This window comes from Oncorhynchus gorbuscha, linkage group LG15 (genome assembly GCF_021184085.1).
Source record: "Oncorhynchus gorbuscha isolate QuinsamMale2020 ecotype Even-year linkage group LG15, OgorEven_v1.0, whole genome shotgun sequence".
Classification (NCBI taxonomy): Eukaryota; Metazoa; Chordata; class Actinopteri; order Salmoniformes; family Salmonidae; genus Oncorhynchus; species Oncorhynchus gorbuscha.
In genome coordinates, this window is record NC_060187.1 from 70,976,667 (window position 1) to 70,992,695 (window position 16,029).

Here is a 16,029-nt window from a genome sequence, read left to right on the forward strand (position 1 = left end):
GTCGGTCTAATGATGGATTGAACCTAGAATTCCATGGTTGAGGCCAGATGGTTTGGAGGAGAGGAGAGGAGGGGTAGAGGAAGAGGAGAGGAGAGAAGGGAGGAACACACAATGAGAGGATTAGGACTCTAATCTCCAGACATTGTTATGTAAGGGGATAGGTAGATGGCTGTGCTGTAGGCTACAGTGGTTTATTGTCATTTTGAGGGGAGGGTTAATTCAATAAGGTCTGTATATAGCTCATTCCTATATTGTGTTACAGTATCAGAGGTATTCCTGTATTGTGTTAAGAGTATCAGAGGTATTCCTGTATTGTGTTACAGTATCAGAGGTATTCCTGTATTGTGTTACAGTATCAGAGGTATTCCTGTATTGTGTTACAGTATCAGAGGTATTCCTGTATTGTGTTACAGTATCAGAGGTATTCCTGTATTGTGTTACAGTATCAGAGGTATTCCTATATTTTGTTACAGTATCAGAGGTATTCCTACATTTTGTTACAGTATCTACACTGAGTATACTAAACATTAGGAACACCGTCCTAATAATGGGTTGAACCCCCCCTACAAGGTGTTGAAAGCGTTCCACATGGATGCTGGCCCATGTTGACTCAAATGCTTCCCACAGTTGTGTCAAGTTGGCTTGATGTCCTTTCGTGGTGGACCATTCTTAAGCATGGAAAAACCCAGCAGCGTTGCAGTTATTGACACAAACCGATGTGCCTGGCACCTACGACTATACCCCGTTCAAAGGCACTTCAATCTTCTGTCTTTCCCATTCACCCTCTGAATGGCACACACACACCATCCGTGTCTCATAAATCCTTCTTTAACCTGTCTCCTCCCCTTCATCTACACTGATTGAAAGTCACATCAAGAAGGGATCATAGCTTTTACCTGGATTCACCTGGTCAGTCTATGCCATGGAAAGAACAGTTGTTCTTAATGTTTTGTACACTCATTGTACGTTCAGTTTGTTAAGTACACCCATCTAGTACCGGGTCGGACCCCCCTTGCCTCCAGAACAGTCTGAATTATTTGGGGTATGGAAACATTGCTCAATTGGTTTCAAGGAAAACATTCCCCACACCATTACACCACCAGCCTGTACCATTAACACCAGGCTGGATGGGGACATGGAGTCATGCTGCTTACACCAAATCCTGACTCTGCCACCAGCATGATGCAACAGGAACCAGGATTTGTCAGACAATGAAATGTTTTTCCACTCCTAAATTGTCCAGTGTTGGTGATCGCGTGCCCACTGGAGCCGCTTCTTCTTGTTTTTAGTTAATATGAGTGGAACCCTGTGTGGTACTCTGTAATCCCTAGACACTGTCCTGCATGGAAAGTCCAGGAGTCCGGCCCGTTCTGTGATACTGGAACCAGCGAGCCTGGCACCGACTATCATACCACGCTCAAAGTCGCTTAGGTCACCCCTTTTGCATATTCGATCAAACAGTAACTGAATGACTGTCTACCTGCTTTATATAGCCAGCCACGGCCACGTGACTCACTGTCTGTAGGAGCGAACCATTTTCGGGAATGGGGTGGTGCACCTAATAAACTGTAAAGCTCTATATTGTTTTACGGTATGAAGAGGTGGACTTAATGTCGTCTCTTGTCTGTGGATGCGTTGCAAATGGGCCCCTATTCCCAATGTAGGGAGTAGGGGTCTTTGGGGATCTTGCCAGTGAGTTCGAGGAGGAGGCATACAGACGTAGTGCCTGGTGATGTCTGTCTGCAGGAGAGCAGGCCAGAGACAGAAGCTTCTTTGTGAGTGGCTAGGCGAGGCGGTAGTGACCCTGGCGTAGTCTTCGTCCCCCTGGGGAATGTTGTGTGTGTAACACACTGTTGTTTCACACAGCCATGCTGCTGTGGGCTCATGTTGTTCTGTTACCACATCTCTCAGCACACTGCCAACCTCTCAGCTCAGTCAGAAGGCCACAGCACACAAAACACCTCAGAGGACACATGACACAAGAGCTCTTTCTATTTTCGCTGGACTCTCTCTCGCTCTCTTTCTCGTTCTTTCTCTCACTCTTTCTGTCTTTCTTTCTCTCGCTCTCTCACACTCTCTCAAGTCTATGGAACTTTCCACCTCCGCTGCCTGTCAGCTGACTAGATTATACTGCGTGATTGGCTGTGTGTGTGTGTGTGTGTGTACGTTGCTATGCACTGCAGTATGCACATGCATGATTGAAGATGGTGACAGAACAAACCACTGGCTGTGAAGACACAACATTATACATTGATCAAGACATGACATGTTCTGGGTGACAACCCAATAACAGTTGGCCCATAAGAACTACTGAACCTCACCCTCCACAGGTATACACACCAGCTTGGACAGCTCTCCAACTTGCATTACAGTCTCTTACTTTTCTATCCCTTTCTCCTCTTTTGCTCTCACTCCTTTCTCTCTTTTTCCTTCTCTTGTCTGTCTGTTTCTACCACCATCCTCTCACTTCCTGTCCTGTCTGACTGGTGGTCTATAAAGGGGAGGGCGAAAGGGACGTTTGTTTGTGTGTCTTTCAGTCTGGCTGAAGTATGTAGAACTGTGTGTGTGTGTGTGTGTGTGTGTGTGTGTGTGTGTGTGTGTGTGTGTGTGTGTGTGTGTGTGTGTGTGTGTGTGTGTGTGTGTGTGTGTGTGTGTGTGTGTGTGTGTGTGTGTGTGTGTGCCGTCTGTCTAGCAGCAGTGTGTGAAGGGAGCAGCATTTGGCAGGAACAGGTCTTTTATCACTGTGTTCATGTGACAGACTCCTCTAGCCCAGAGCCAAACCAAACAAGCAGATTGGAATATATTTCCCCTTTCAATGATACAGCATGGCTAACTCATTTCCTTTGACTGTTGTTAGGCTTTTTTCATTACATTGTTTGTGTCTGGTTTCATCAGGCTGCTTGTTATGGATCCAGCCTCTTAATCAGTTTTTATTTGTGTTATGGAATGCGTACAACTTTTTATTCTAACAGGACAACTGCTTATGACTGAGACACTAGTGGTGCCAAAGTACATGATGGTGTGTGTGTGTGTGTGTGTGTGTGTGTGTGTGTGTGTGTGTGTGTGTGTGTGTGTGTGTGTGTGTGTGTGTGTGTGTGTGTGTGTGTGTGTGTGTGTGTGTGTGTGTGTGTGTGTGTGTGTGTGTGTGTGTGTACTGTGTGTTCATGTTAGCGGTCGACCGATTAATCGGCATGGATGATTAACTAGGGCTGATTTCAAGTTTTCATAACAGTTGGTCATCTGCATTTTTGGACACTGATCATGGTCGATTACATTGCATTCCACAAGGAGACTGCGTGGCAGGCTGACCACCTGTTACGCGAGTGCAGCAAGAAGCAATGGTAAGTTGCTAGCTAGCATTAAACGTATCTTATAAAAAACAATCAATATTCACATAATCACTAGTTAACTACACATGGTTGATGATATTACTAGGTTAACTAGCTTGTCCTGCATTACATATAATCAAAGTGGTGCCTGTTAATTTATCATGGAATCACAGCCTACTTCGCCAAACGGGTGATGTTTTAACAAAAGTGCATTTGCGGAAAAAAGCACAATCGTTGCACGGTTTTACCTAACCATAAACATCAATGCTTTTCTTAAAATCAATACACAGAAGTATATATTTTTAAACCTGCATATTTAGTTAAAAGAAATCCAGGTTAGCAGGCGATTTTTACTAGGGAAATTGTGTCACTTCTTTTGCGTTTATTGCACGCAGAGTCAGGGTATATGCAGCATTTTGGGCCTCCTGGCTCATTGCGAACTAATTTGCCAGAATTTTACATAATTATGACATAACATTGAAGATTGTGCAATGTAACAGCAATATTTAGACTTATGGATGCCACCTGTTAGATAAAATAAAAATGTCTTCGAAATGATAGTTTCTGGATTTGACCATATTAATGACCTAAGGCTTGTATTTCTGTGTTTATTATATCATAATTAAGTCTATGATTTCATATTTGATAGAGCAGTCTGATTGAGTGGTGGTAGGCAGCAGCAGGCTCGTAAGCATTCATTTAAACTATACTGCATTTGCCAGAAGCTCCAAGCAATGCTTGATTCACAGCGCTGTTTATGACTTCAAGCCTATAAACTACTGAGATAAGGCTGGCACTACTAAAGTGCCTATTAGAACATCCAATAGTCCAAGGTATATGAAATACAAATGGTATAGAGAGAAATAGTTGACGTGTCATAATTCCTGTAATAACTACAACCTAAAACCTCTTAACTGGGAATATTGAACCACCAGCTTTCATATGTTCTGAGCAAGGAACTTAAACGTTAGCTTTTTTTACATGGCACATATTGCACTTTTACTTTCTTCCCCAACATTTCTGTATTATATTAGTTAAAATAAGCATTCATTGTTCATTCAGTATTGTTGTAATTGTCATTATTACAAATATATATATATATATATATATATATATATATAAGAAAAGGGTTTTTCTTGGTCCTCTAATAATCGGTATCGGCGTTGGAAAATCATAATCGGTCGACCTCTAGTTCATGTCTCTGACCTGGCTGTTGTGTTGTGTTCCAGGGAGCTGTGTGAAGTGTAACAAGGCGGTGTACGGAGCCACTGCGGCCTGCCAGGCTATGGGAAGCCTCTATCATGATGTCTGCTTCACCTGCAGCGCCTGCAGTAAGTACTACTACAGTAAACCCTGTACACCTCACCTTCTCTCTCCTTACTTCTAACATGACATACTTCACCTGAAGTAAGTAACCTACCACTTTCCCCCCTATATTAATATATATGTATATAATTATTCAAACAAAAATGGTTATTTATTTATTACGGATGGTAAAGCGCTTTCAGTGTAAACTTAAATGACTTAAACAGATATAAATGATGTAGAAAATATAATGGAGCTATATGTTTTTTAAATATAATCATCTTTTGAGAACTAATTATCACCAAAATAAAAACTAGACCAGGACGATCTAAAATTCTAAAAATGTCATGACATGGGGCCCCCATTGATGTTGTTATAATGTTGTTGTTACTCAGATAGCATAAGAACTTAGCTTGTGTCTTTCAGCCCCATGACAAAATGTGTCAAATTGCGGGAAACTAGTTTTAAAACTGTAAAAATGTTCTCTTTGCCCCATGGCAAAATGTGTAGAATTGCAGGAAATGAGCTAGAAAACAGCAAGATGTTGTCTCTGCGGCCAAGAGTACGGCATCTAAAATTCGGCCTCTAAGGAGACCGCGCCATTGGCCACGACCACAACCACGACCACGACCACGACCAATACCACATCAGCCACCCCCCAAACCTACTGATCTCTATACACAAATCCAACCTGCATCACTCACTCACTCTTTCCTCACCTTCTGTGTACATGCATGTAGACACACACACACACACACACACACACACACACACACACACACACACACACACACACACACACACACACACACACACACACACACACACACACACACACACACACACACACACACACACACACACACACACACACCTAGTCCAGGGTTTCTCAAACTCACACTTCGTTTTTTGCCCTTTCTGACATGAGCTGCATGGGGAGCCTGTTCAACACACTGGGTGGACTACACAGCTGATTCAGACTACCAATTGATCATTAAGTTTGGATTATTTTAATTATCTGTGTAGTGCTAGGGCAAAAACCACAACGTGCACCCAGACGTGGGGGCCCCAGGACTGAGTTTGGGAATCCTTGACCTAGTCCACCCAGTGTGTTGAACAGGCTCCCATGTCAGATCATGTTGCTATGAGTTGTATTGTATGCTGAGTTCCTGTTCTACTAAATGGAACTGTCACATCATCTCTCCGACACACATCCCCTGCCCCAGGCACACACACACACACACAATACTGCACACATATACACACACCGTCAGCTCCATGATTACAACCAAGGAACTGTGGTGTTTAGTTTCGGGGTGTGTCAGTCTCTCTGCCAGCCCACACAAAGAGAAGAGAATGCCACATCAGAACACACAGACCCTGGGACATGAAGCTAGATCACCACAGCTGCAGTTTAGTGGCTCATTGATTCATCAAATCAATCGATGTGATTCAGTAGTTCACCAACTTTATGGTTCAGTGTCTCACTGATTTAGTGATGTTCAGCTTGGATGGTTCACTGGCTGCACCAAATTTGCTTCCCCCTGACCTTGCCTGTCTGTCTCCTCACCTCCCCTGACCTTGCCTGTCTGTCTCCTCACCTCCCCTGACCTTGCCTGTCTGTCTCCTCACCTCCCCTGATCTTGCCTGTCTGTCTCCTCACCTCCCCTGCCCTTCCCTGTCTGTCTCCTCACCTCCCCTGCCCTTGCCTGTCTGTCTCCTCACCTCCCTTGCCTGTCTGTCTCCTCACCTCCCCTGACCTTGCCTGTCTGTCTCCTCACCTCCACTGACCTTGCCTGTCTGTCTCCTCACCTCCCCTGACCTTGCCTGTCTGTCTCCTCACCTCCCTTGCCTGTCTGTCTCCTCACCTCCCCTGCCCTTGCATGTCTGTCTCCTCACCTCCCCTGCCCTTGCCTGTCTGTCTCCTCACCTCCCCTGCCCTTGCCTGTCTGTCTCCTCACCTCCCCTGCCCTTGCATGTCTGTCTCCTCACCTCCCCTGCCCTTGCCTGTCTGTCTCCTCACCTCCCCTGCCCTTGCCTGTCTGTCTCCTCACCTCCCCTGCCCTTGCATGTCTGTCTCCTCACCTCCCCTGCCCTTGCCTGTCTGTCTCCTCACCTCCCCTGCCCTTGCCTGTCTGTCTCCTCACCTCCCCTGCCCTTGCCTGTCTGTCTCCTCACCTCCCCTGACCTTTCCTGTCTGTCTCCTCACCTCCCCTGATCTTGCCTGTCTGTCTCCTCACCTCCCCTGACCTTGCCTGTCTGTCTCCTCACCTCCCCTGCCCTTGCCTGTCTGTCTCCTCACCTCCCCTGCCCTTGCCTGTCTGTCTCCTCACCTCCCTTGCCTGTCTGTCTCCTCACCTCCCCTGACCTTGCCTGTCTGTCTCCTCACCTCCCCTGACCTTGCCTGTCTGTCTCCTCACCTCCCCTGACCTTGCCTGCCTGTCTCCTCACCTCCCCTGACCTTGGCTTCTCCCATAAATGAGCTTTGCCCCGTCTTTCCACTGTGATCTCCTTACTAGAACTTCAGAGGGATTCCAGAGCCATCCTGTCCAGATGGTTGCTGCTCTGGTATCTATAGATGAATTGACCAATTAAAATCCCCATGTGGGGTGATCTGTGACCTCTGTCCATGCCCATTAGAGGGCAGTGTGAGGCCTCCTGACCCCTGACCAGAAAGCTCATGCTCTACCATCGCTGATTAACACACCCTGTGTTGTCCTTTATCTTCCCAACCATTTGTGTGTCTTTGTGCGTGCGTGTGTGTATGAGAGAGAGAGAAAGTGTGACTGTGTGAGGCACTAAAAAGAAGAGCCATGGAAGGGAGAAAGTTAGGGAGGCAGGTGGGGTCTAAACTGGGGGGAGTTAGGTGGATACTCTCTGACTGCATACCTCCCATACCCTTCTCCATCTGAGGGCACAGAGGCTGCGGCAGGGTGGAGGTAGTGGGGAGGTAGTGGGGAGGCACGGGGAGGCAGGGTGGAGGTAGGGGGAGGCAGGGTGGAGGTAGGGGGAGGCAGGGTGGAGGTAGGGGGAGGCAGGGTGGAGGTAGGGGGAGGAAGGGTGGAGGTACTGGGGAGGCACGGTGGAGGCAGGGTGGAGGTAGGGGGAGGCAGGGTGGAGGTAGGGGGAGGCAGGGTGGAGGCAGGGTGGAGGTAGGGGAGAGGCAGGGTGGAGGCAGGGTGGAGACAGGGTGGAGGTAGGGGGAGGCAGGGTGGAGGTAGGGGGGAGGCAGGGTGGAGGTAGGGGGAGGCAGGGTGGAGGCAGGGTGGAGGCAGGGGGAGGCAGGGTGGAGGTAGGGGGAGGCAGGGGTGGAGGTAGGGGGAGGCAGGGTGGAGGTAGGGGGAGGCAGGTGGAGGTAGGGGGAGGCAGGGTGGAGGTAGGGGGAGGCAGGGTGGAGGTAGTGGGGAGGTAGTGGGGAGGTAGGGGGAGGCAGGGTGGAGGTAGGGGGAGGCAGGGTGGAGGTAGTGGGGAGGCAGGGTGGAGGTAGGGGGAGGCAGGGTGGAGGTAGGGTGGAGGTAGGGTGGAGGTAGGGGGAGGCAGGGTGGAGGTAAGGTGGAGGTAGGGGGAGGCAGGGTGGAGGTAGTGGGAAGGTAGTGGGGAGGTAGGGGGAGGCATGGTGCAGGTATTGGGGAGGCAAGGTGGAGGCAGGGTGGAGGCAGGGGGAGGCAGGGTGGAGGTAGGGGGAGGCAGGGTGGAGGTAGGGGGGGGAGGCAGGGTGGAGGTAGGGGGAGGCAGGGTGGAGGTAGGGGGAGGCAGGGTGGAGGTAGGGGGAGGCAGGGTGGAGGTAGTGGGAAGGTAGTGGGGAGGTAGGGGGAGGCAGGGTGGAGGTAGGGGGAGGCAGGGTGGAGGTAGTGGGGAGGTAGTGGGGAGGCAGGGTGGAGGTAGGGGGAGGCAGGGTGGAGGTAGGGTGGAGGTAGGGTGGAGGTAGGGGGAGGCAGGGTGGAGGTAAGGTGGAGGTAGGTGGAGGTGGAGTGGGAAGGTAGTGGGGAGGTAGGGGGAGGCATGGTGCAGGTATTGGGGAGGCAAGGTGGAGGTAGGGGGAGGCAGGGTGGAGGTAGGGGGAGGCAGGGTGGAGGTAGGGGGAGGCAGGGTGGAGGGGGGAGGCAGGGTGGAGTGGGAAGGTAGGGGGGAGGCAGGGTGGAGGTAGGGTGGAGGTGGGTGGAGGTAGGAGGAGGCAGGGTGGAGGTAGTGGGAAGGTAGTGGGGAGGTAGGGGGGAGGCAGGGTGGAGGTAGGGGGGAGGCAAAGGGTGCATCCTTTGTTAGGCAGGAGGATAGTTGAAGCTGCACGTCTAGGACAGAAGACAGAAGACTCACTAAAGGTACCAGTTAAAGCAGCTTCTAGAAAGGTCACAAGCTTCTTTAAAGCACCTGCACACAGCAGCCCAAAACCCCACTCAACCCCCTTTAACCCCCTAGAACTCCCCTTCATCCAGGGGAGATATGGGCTTGTTTGTAAAGAGGAGGACTTCCAGGTCTAAAGTGGGCTATAGAGTGGGCTTCCAGGTAGTCTACGACAATAATCTGTTGGTCAAGACAAAGGGCTGTTAGAAGGAGCAACAAAACCAGAAAGTGAGAGGAGACAGCAAAGCTCCAGTAGGATGCTAAAGCCCAGAGTAGGTGAGAACTAGAGTAAAGGATTGTGGGGTATTACATATCTCAGCCTCAGAGCAGATCAGCAGACTAGACGGCTGGGAAGCCGTGGGGCGGCAGGTAGCCTATTGGTTAGAGCGTTGACTAGTAACTGAAAGGTTGCAAGATCGAATCCCCGAGCTGACAAGGTAAAAATCTGTCGTTCTGCCCCGGAATAAGGCAGTTAACCCACTGTTCCTAGGCCGTCATTGTAAATAAGAATTTGTTCTGAACTGACTTGCCTAGTTAAATAAAGGTTTTTAAAAAACGCACTGGACAGGAAATTACATGGGCAGGAAGTGGTTTTGGTCGCCATGACGCCCAAGATATTTTTGCCACCATGAATTTGATTTTGCACCATCATTCTCATTCAAATGTCCACCATACAACTTTGGACCAGAGAGAATGGAACACCTTTAATACCAGCACGACTAGAGATATTTGCGTCGAAAAAAAGTGTTGTCTTTGTCTCCCTCAATAAAGAGACCCTGTTCCCACAAACGTAAAGTCTAAATCTGCCCTCACTACACACAGTTAGGCAGCCATCTCCCAACTTTTCCCAATGGAACTTGATTTGGCATGATTTGATCAAGTGGAGAGTAGCGCATTGTGTGTGTGGACTGGAGCAGATATTCCCAAACTGGGGTACGTCTAACATGGCAGGAGATGTTTTGAAATAATTACTGCTTCGCATACAAGCCAGTGAATTATATGCGTTACAGCTGGATGAGTAAAATCCATAATAGGGAGACATAGTAGAGTGGTAACGCGCGTGCAAGCAGTTGCTCCCGACGCCACTTGGGTACACTGCAGCATCCACCGAGAGGCTCTTGCTGCCAAGGGAATGCCTGACAGCTTGAAAAACATTTTGGACACTACAGTGAAAATGGTTAACTTTGTTAAAGCAAGGCCCCTGAACTCTTGTGTATCTTCTTTATTATGCAATGATATGGGCAGTGACCAACATACAGAAGTGCGCTGGCTGAGATGAGACTGGAGCTGGGTTGGACTAGAGCTTTTGGCTGAGATGAGACTGGAGCTGGGTTGGACTAGAGCTTTTGGCTGAGATGAGACTGGAGCTGGGTTGGACTAGAGCTTTTGGCTGAGATGAGACGAGCTGGGTTGGACTAGAGCTTTTGGCTGAGATGAGACTGGAGCTGGGTTGGACTAGAGCTTTTGGCTGAGATGAGACGAGCTGGGTTGGACTAGAGCTTTTGGCTAAGATGAGACTGGAGCTGGGTTGGACTAGAGCGTTTGGTTGAGATGAGACTGGAGCTGGGTTGGACTAGAGCTTTTGGCTGAGATGAGACTGGAGCTGGGTTGGACTAGAGCTTTTGGCTGAGATGAGACTGGAGGTGGGTTGTTTTTTATGAGAACAGAAGTGTAATTCTTGCTTTTTCCTGAGCCCAACCAATCCCAACCCACCTTACAACATCAGCCTCTCCAACTAATCTTCCTGCGTTTATAGAACACAAGCATGGATTGGATGTGACGTTAGTGATCGGAAAACTGCTGTGGTTTTATTGCTGGCACTCTTAGATGGTGGATAGTTTGTGAAGCTTAAACACCCTACCCTGTCCCTGTGTCCACACTCTACATCTGATGAATGTGATTGAGGTAAGGGAGGACGTTGCTGTGAGTAACAATATCCTCCAAGTAAACACTCATAGGCCCTATTGGACCTATGTTGTTGTGCTGGGGAAATAAGGATTAGATAGAATTCAACTAAATGAATCTAAATTCACATACTTGTTGAGAACCATTACAGCTTTTCTAAGGAAGAGTGGGTTATGGGTATTATGCATTTTTTCAGTACATGTGAAATGTGGTCCATTCTCTTTTGCTTTGACGGCTTCTGATCTGTGCATTTCTCACGTAGCTCTTGTGATTGTCTTCCTAGATTGCTAGTGTTTATAGTACAGTAATACATAATTAATGAATGGTGTTGGAGAAGTGGACAGATAGATCTTAGAATCAACCTTGAGGTATTAAAGACAAGCCCAGGCCTGTGTGTGTTTTCTGTCTCTGAGGCATTTATTATTTATATTAGGGGGGGGGGCAGAGTCATCATTCTTCTGGAACTCGTTCATTACTGTCAGCACAGTCTTCCTCTGCCATTCATTCATCTTATCGTCTCACAAGGGGCTCTCTCTCTCTCTCTCGCTCTCTCTCTCTCTCTCGCTCTCTCTCTCTCTCGCTCTCTTGCTCTCTCTCTCTGTGTTCATCCCCCATTCCATCCATCACTCTTTTCTTCGTTCCTGAGGGAAATGAAGGGGAAAATAGGGTTATTAAATTATGATTATTCAAGGGACAGTTTTGCATCTTTTCTGATGCAGAGATGGTTGTCTTGTTGTTGTATAGATTGCCTTTCTGACCTTGATATTGTCAGTTTCTCCCTCTGAAGTACAGGCAGGATAGGCATGTCATATGGCACTTATTACAAAGGAATGTTACAATCCATTCAAATCAGTTCAATGTAATTAAATGTGGTACATGATTAGACCGTTAGTTCTGAGTTTTGCCAGGAAGCTTGGCCAGTTTTATAATGCTACTGAATGCGCAGGTTCAAAGCCTTGATACAAGTATAGTACAGGATGTCTCATTGTTTGGCTCTATCCATGTCCGTAAGAGGATCAAACCATTTCAGATGGCTGCTGTGGGCTTTCAGGAGATCTACTGTGATTTAGTGTCTATTGTTGTTACCCCTGAGAGGGGCCCATATGGCCCTTATTTCCATCAGTGGAATGTCTCAGGGGTCACTAGGGTCATGTTCAGTAGGGGAGAAAACATTTTGAAACTCAGGAGAAACGGGGATGTACTACCTGAACTTCAGTGTTCTTATTGGCCAAAACTACCTGAACTGTCCAGTAAGAACACACATGTCCGTTTTCCATTGCAAAAGGTTTCGAACACACATGTCCGTTTTCCATTGCAAAAGGTTTTGCTACAGTGTGCCCTAGCTGTTTTGTCTGAACTCTGCTGCCCCCTCAATGCCATGATCAGGTCACCACTGGTATCATTGCAACTGGTGCTCTGCTCTTCTCTCCATCCCAGGTCTGTTGTGTTAAGACCCCCATTCCCTCAGCCAGCCATCTCTGACAATGAGACCTCTGAATAAAACATGTTAGTTCCTAATCACTTAGTGATTATTTTAGCACCATCGCTCTACTCGCCTTCCTCCATTTTTGATTAGTCTAACGTGTGTAGCTAATAGCTCTGTGGCAGCCAGGAGATGAAGAAGGCTCCCATTCACTAGTGTTAACCCTCCTCCCTCCCTCTCTCCCCTGTCCCTCCTTCACCTCCTCCCTGAAAATGTGTGGAATGTTTCCCCTTCCTGTGGGATGGGCTGTAGGAATGGAGGGAGGGGAGAAGAGAAGGGGGTTTATTATGAAGGAGAGGAGGAGAGGGGGATTCAGATGGACAGGATGTGCTCTCGGTGTGTGGAGTGATCTATTAGAGAACAGACAGAAAGCAGGAAAGAAGAGGGAAAGAAGAAGAGCTAGCGCTGCCTCTGGGCCTGAGGCCTGGGCCTCTCTCACTCTCTCTCTCTCTTTGCCACGTGAAGCAAACCATTAGAGAACTCTGTTTTAATCAGTTACGCTCTGTTTAGTCATTGTATTCAATCACACCATTTTCTCCTCATGTGCTAGTGATTGTCTCAGCGAGGTCCCAGGTGTGTTCCCAGTAGTTCCCAGTGCAGCAGAAAGCTGTCCAACCAGGCCCGTCTCTCTCTGAATCAGATTAAATCAAGAGGCTGCTACAGTATTAGACTCAGTGTTTATTTGAGTTGGTGTCTGGGAATTAGCCAGACTTAATGGATTCTGTCTGACGTTCTGGAGCCTTTGAGCTGAAATAAGTTACCACAGCGCTTCTGGGCATTCTTCTGGTGTGACTTAGGGGAGATGTATAGGGCTCATTAGCCTGGTCCCAGATCAGTTTGTGCTGTCAAATAGATCTGAGACCATGCTAGGATTTCATATGGAGTTCACACATCTCTCCGAATACTCCCAGATGCCTCCTGTGTGATCTGCTGCAATTTAGTAAAAGTAATGTTTGGTCTAATTATGGTCAGACAAATGGGTCTCATGGTTGGGCCCAGCCCAAACTGTTCAGTGTTGTTTCAGTTAAGTCTATACTCTCTGTTCTTCGTCCCAGGCAGAAGGCTACGGGGGAAAGCATTTTACTACGTCGGTGGGAAGGTGTTCTGTGAAGAGGACTTCCTGGTAAGTAGTCTGTCTGGATACTGTATCTAGAACCCTGCATAGGTTAGCAGTATGTGAATAGTGTATTATCTATATTTCTGATAGCAGTATGTGAATAGTGTATTATCTATATTTCTGATAGCAGTATGTGAATAGAGTATTATCTATATTTCTGATAGCAGTATGTGAATAGTGTATTATCTATATTTCTGATAGCAGTATGTGAATAGAGTATTATCTATATTTCTGATAGCAGTATGTGAATAGAGTATTATCTTTCTGACAGCAGATATGTGTCTTCCACCGTGTGCTACTGTGACTATATGTGACCGGGACCTGTGGACTCCAGATTATAGTTTACATTTGATTTCTTCACCTCGTGGCCCAGGTTGAAGTTTCTAAGAGATTCTGGATCAGTTTACTCCTGTAGGGCCATTAGGGAGGGGGGGGGGGGTCGGGTAACTGGAGCTTGTACTTATCCATGTTTTAGAGGCATACGCCCCTGGGCATTACACAGTGACACCTTGTATAAAGAAAGACAAGCAGGAGGACCCATGTTTACCTCAGCTGCCCTGTCACAACAACACGCTCCATTACATTACAGTTTGTCTGTTACTAGTCGATTCAATCAGTTGTCCTACTGTCTCTGTGCTGCTAATGAGTCTAACTTATCTCACCTGTTATTAGAGGACTATTTCTGGACATGGTTGTGTTTATCCCTAATTAAACATTAAGTTGATGTGGGAGAATTCCCCCATGTATCATATGAGGTGGACTGGGCTCATATGAGAAGAAGACTAAGAGTCAGTCTAAGATGCCAGCAGTTTCCTATGAGATGATGTAGCAGCCGTAACCTCACTGTCCTCCCCTCTCCTCTGTCTGTTCCAGTATTCTGGATTCCAGCAGTCTGCAGACAAGTGTAACGCATGCGGACATCTGATCATGGATATGGTGAGTGAGTGAGTGAGTGAGTGAGTGAGTGAGTGAGTGAGTGAGTGAGTGAGTGAGTGAGTGTGCCCTCCATCAGTGTGTTGAGCAGTAGACACATGGAGTCACTCCTCCTGCAGAGAACTTCCTGTGCACACATCTGGAGAAAGCTTAGGAGGAAGTGGTGGTTTGAGGACACGTACACACACACACACACACACACACACACACACACACACACACACACACACACACACACACACACACACACACACACACACACACACACACACACACACACACACACACACACACACACACACACACACACACACACACACACACACACACACACACACACACACACACACACACACACTAGGGTAAAACCAGGACACAAAGAGAGAATGTAAAACCCAAGTCCGGTAGTCATCAGCAGGTGTTGTATCACATGAAGGATTTACCATGACATGGCTTTACACATGTTAACCAGGGGGGACAGGGGGGGACAGATCTGTTTTCCTATTATCACCGTCTCTCTCAAACACACTGCTTCCCTCAGCTATTAACTCACTGTAAGACAGGCAACTCTATGCTCTGGGGATGAGCGTTGAAATTAAAGCATTGAAATTCTCTCTCTCTCTTTCACTCTCCTTCTCTTGCTCTCTCTATTCCCTTCTCTCTGTCCCTCTCTCCGTCGCCCCTTCTCTCTCTCTCTCTCTCTCTTTCCACCCTCTCTCTTTCTCTCTCCCCTTCTATTTCTCTCTCTCTCTCGTCTCCCTTTCTATCTCTCCCCCCTCCACCTCTATAGATCCTGCAGGCCCTTGGGAAGTCCTACCACCCTGGCTGTTTCCGTTGTGTCATCTGTAACGACAGTCTGGATGGAGTGCCCTTCACTGTGGACACAGAGAACAAGATTTACTGTGTCAAAGACTACCACAGGTATGTGGGTACAGCCATTATGAACACTGCAAAACATAAGCATATTAGGTTAACTGGCGCTAACAATACGGCCAGAAGTCATGTTGCTATAACAGAAGTCAGCGGCAGTTACAGCAGGATCAGGTTTTTGCCACGTGGAGAGGAAGGGGGAGAGAGATGTTAGGTAGGAAGGGATGAGTCTCCTGTGGAAGAGCAAAGGGAGTAGCAGCATGGGGTCACCTCAGCCAAGCACAACAAACACACTGAATCAGGAATCTCGTCACAATGGAATCCACAGCAGCTGGCCAGGCCTGACCAGGGCAACAGCCCACTATACTGACAGAACCATGGAGAAAGTAAGAGCCATGGGCCTTATGTTAGAGCAATCAGAGCTCACTGTACTGAAGCCACCAGATGTCTTTTCCCGCCTATTTATGATTAATCGTCACTAGCATTCATTCACTAGCATACTGTTGCTTTGATTAAAGGGATAGTTCCCCCAAATTACAAAGTGACACATTGGTTTCCTTAACTTATAGGCAGTCTATTGACAAGGTATGACATCAATCAATGCTCAAACCTTCTTAGGCCTTACTCCCCCCTATCTGAGATATCTACTGCTGCCCTCATCGTCCACATACAAACACCCGTTCTGCCAGTCACATTCTCAGTGCTAGAGGCATCACTACAGATCCTGGTTCGATTCCAGGCTGATC

At 47.7% G+C, this 16,029-nt stretch overlaps 1 protein-coding gene across 1 annotated transcript in view; it reads left to right on the forward strand.

The window, feature by feature from the left end:
* Window positions 1-16,029, forward strand: part of LOC123997935 (Wilms tumor protein 1-interacting protein-like) — a 41,266-nt gene that overhangs the window by 17,605 nt on the left and 7,632 nt on the right. The window contains exons 2-5 of the mRNA XM_046302668.1: window positions 4,559-4,660; window positions 13,419-13,486; window positions 14,354-14,416; window positions 15,204-15,334. Coding sequence (XP_046158624.1) covers window positions 4,559-4,660; window positions 13,419-13,486; window positions 14,354-14,416; window positions 15,204-15,334 — 364 coding nt within the window. The remainder of the gene's footprint in view (window positions 1-4,558; window positions 4,661-13,418; window positions 13,487-14,353; window positions 14,417-15,203; window positions 15,335-16,029) is intronic.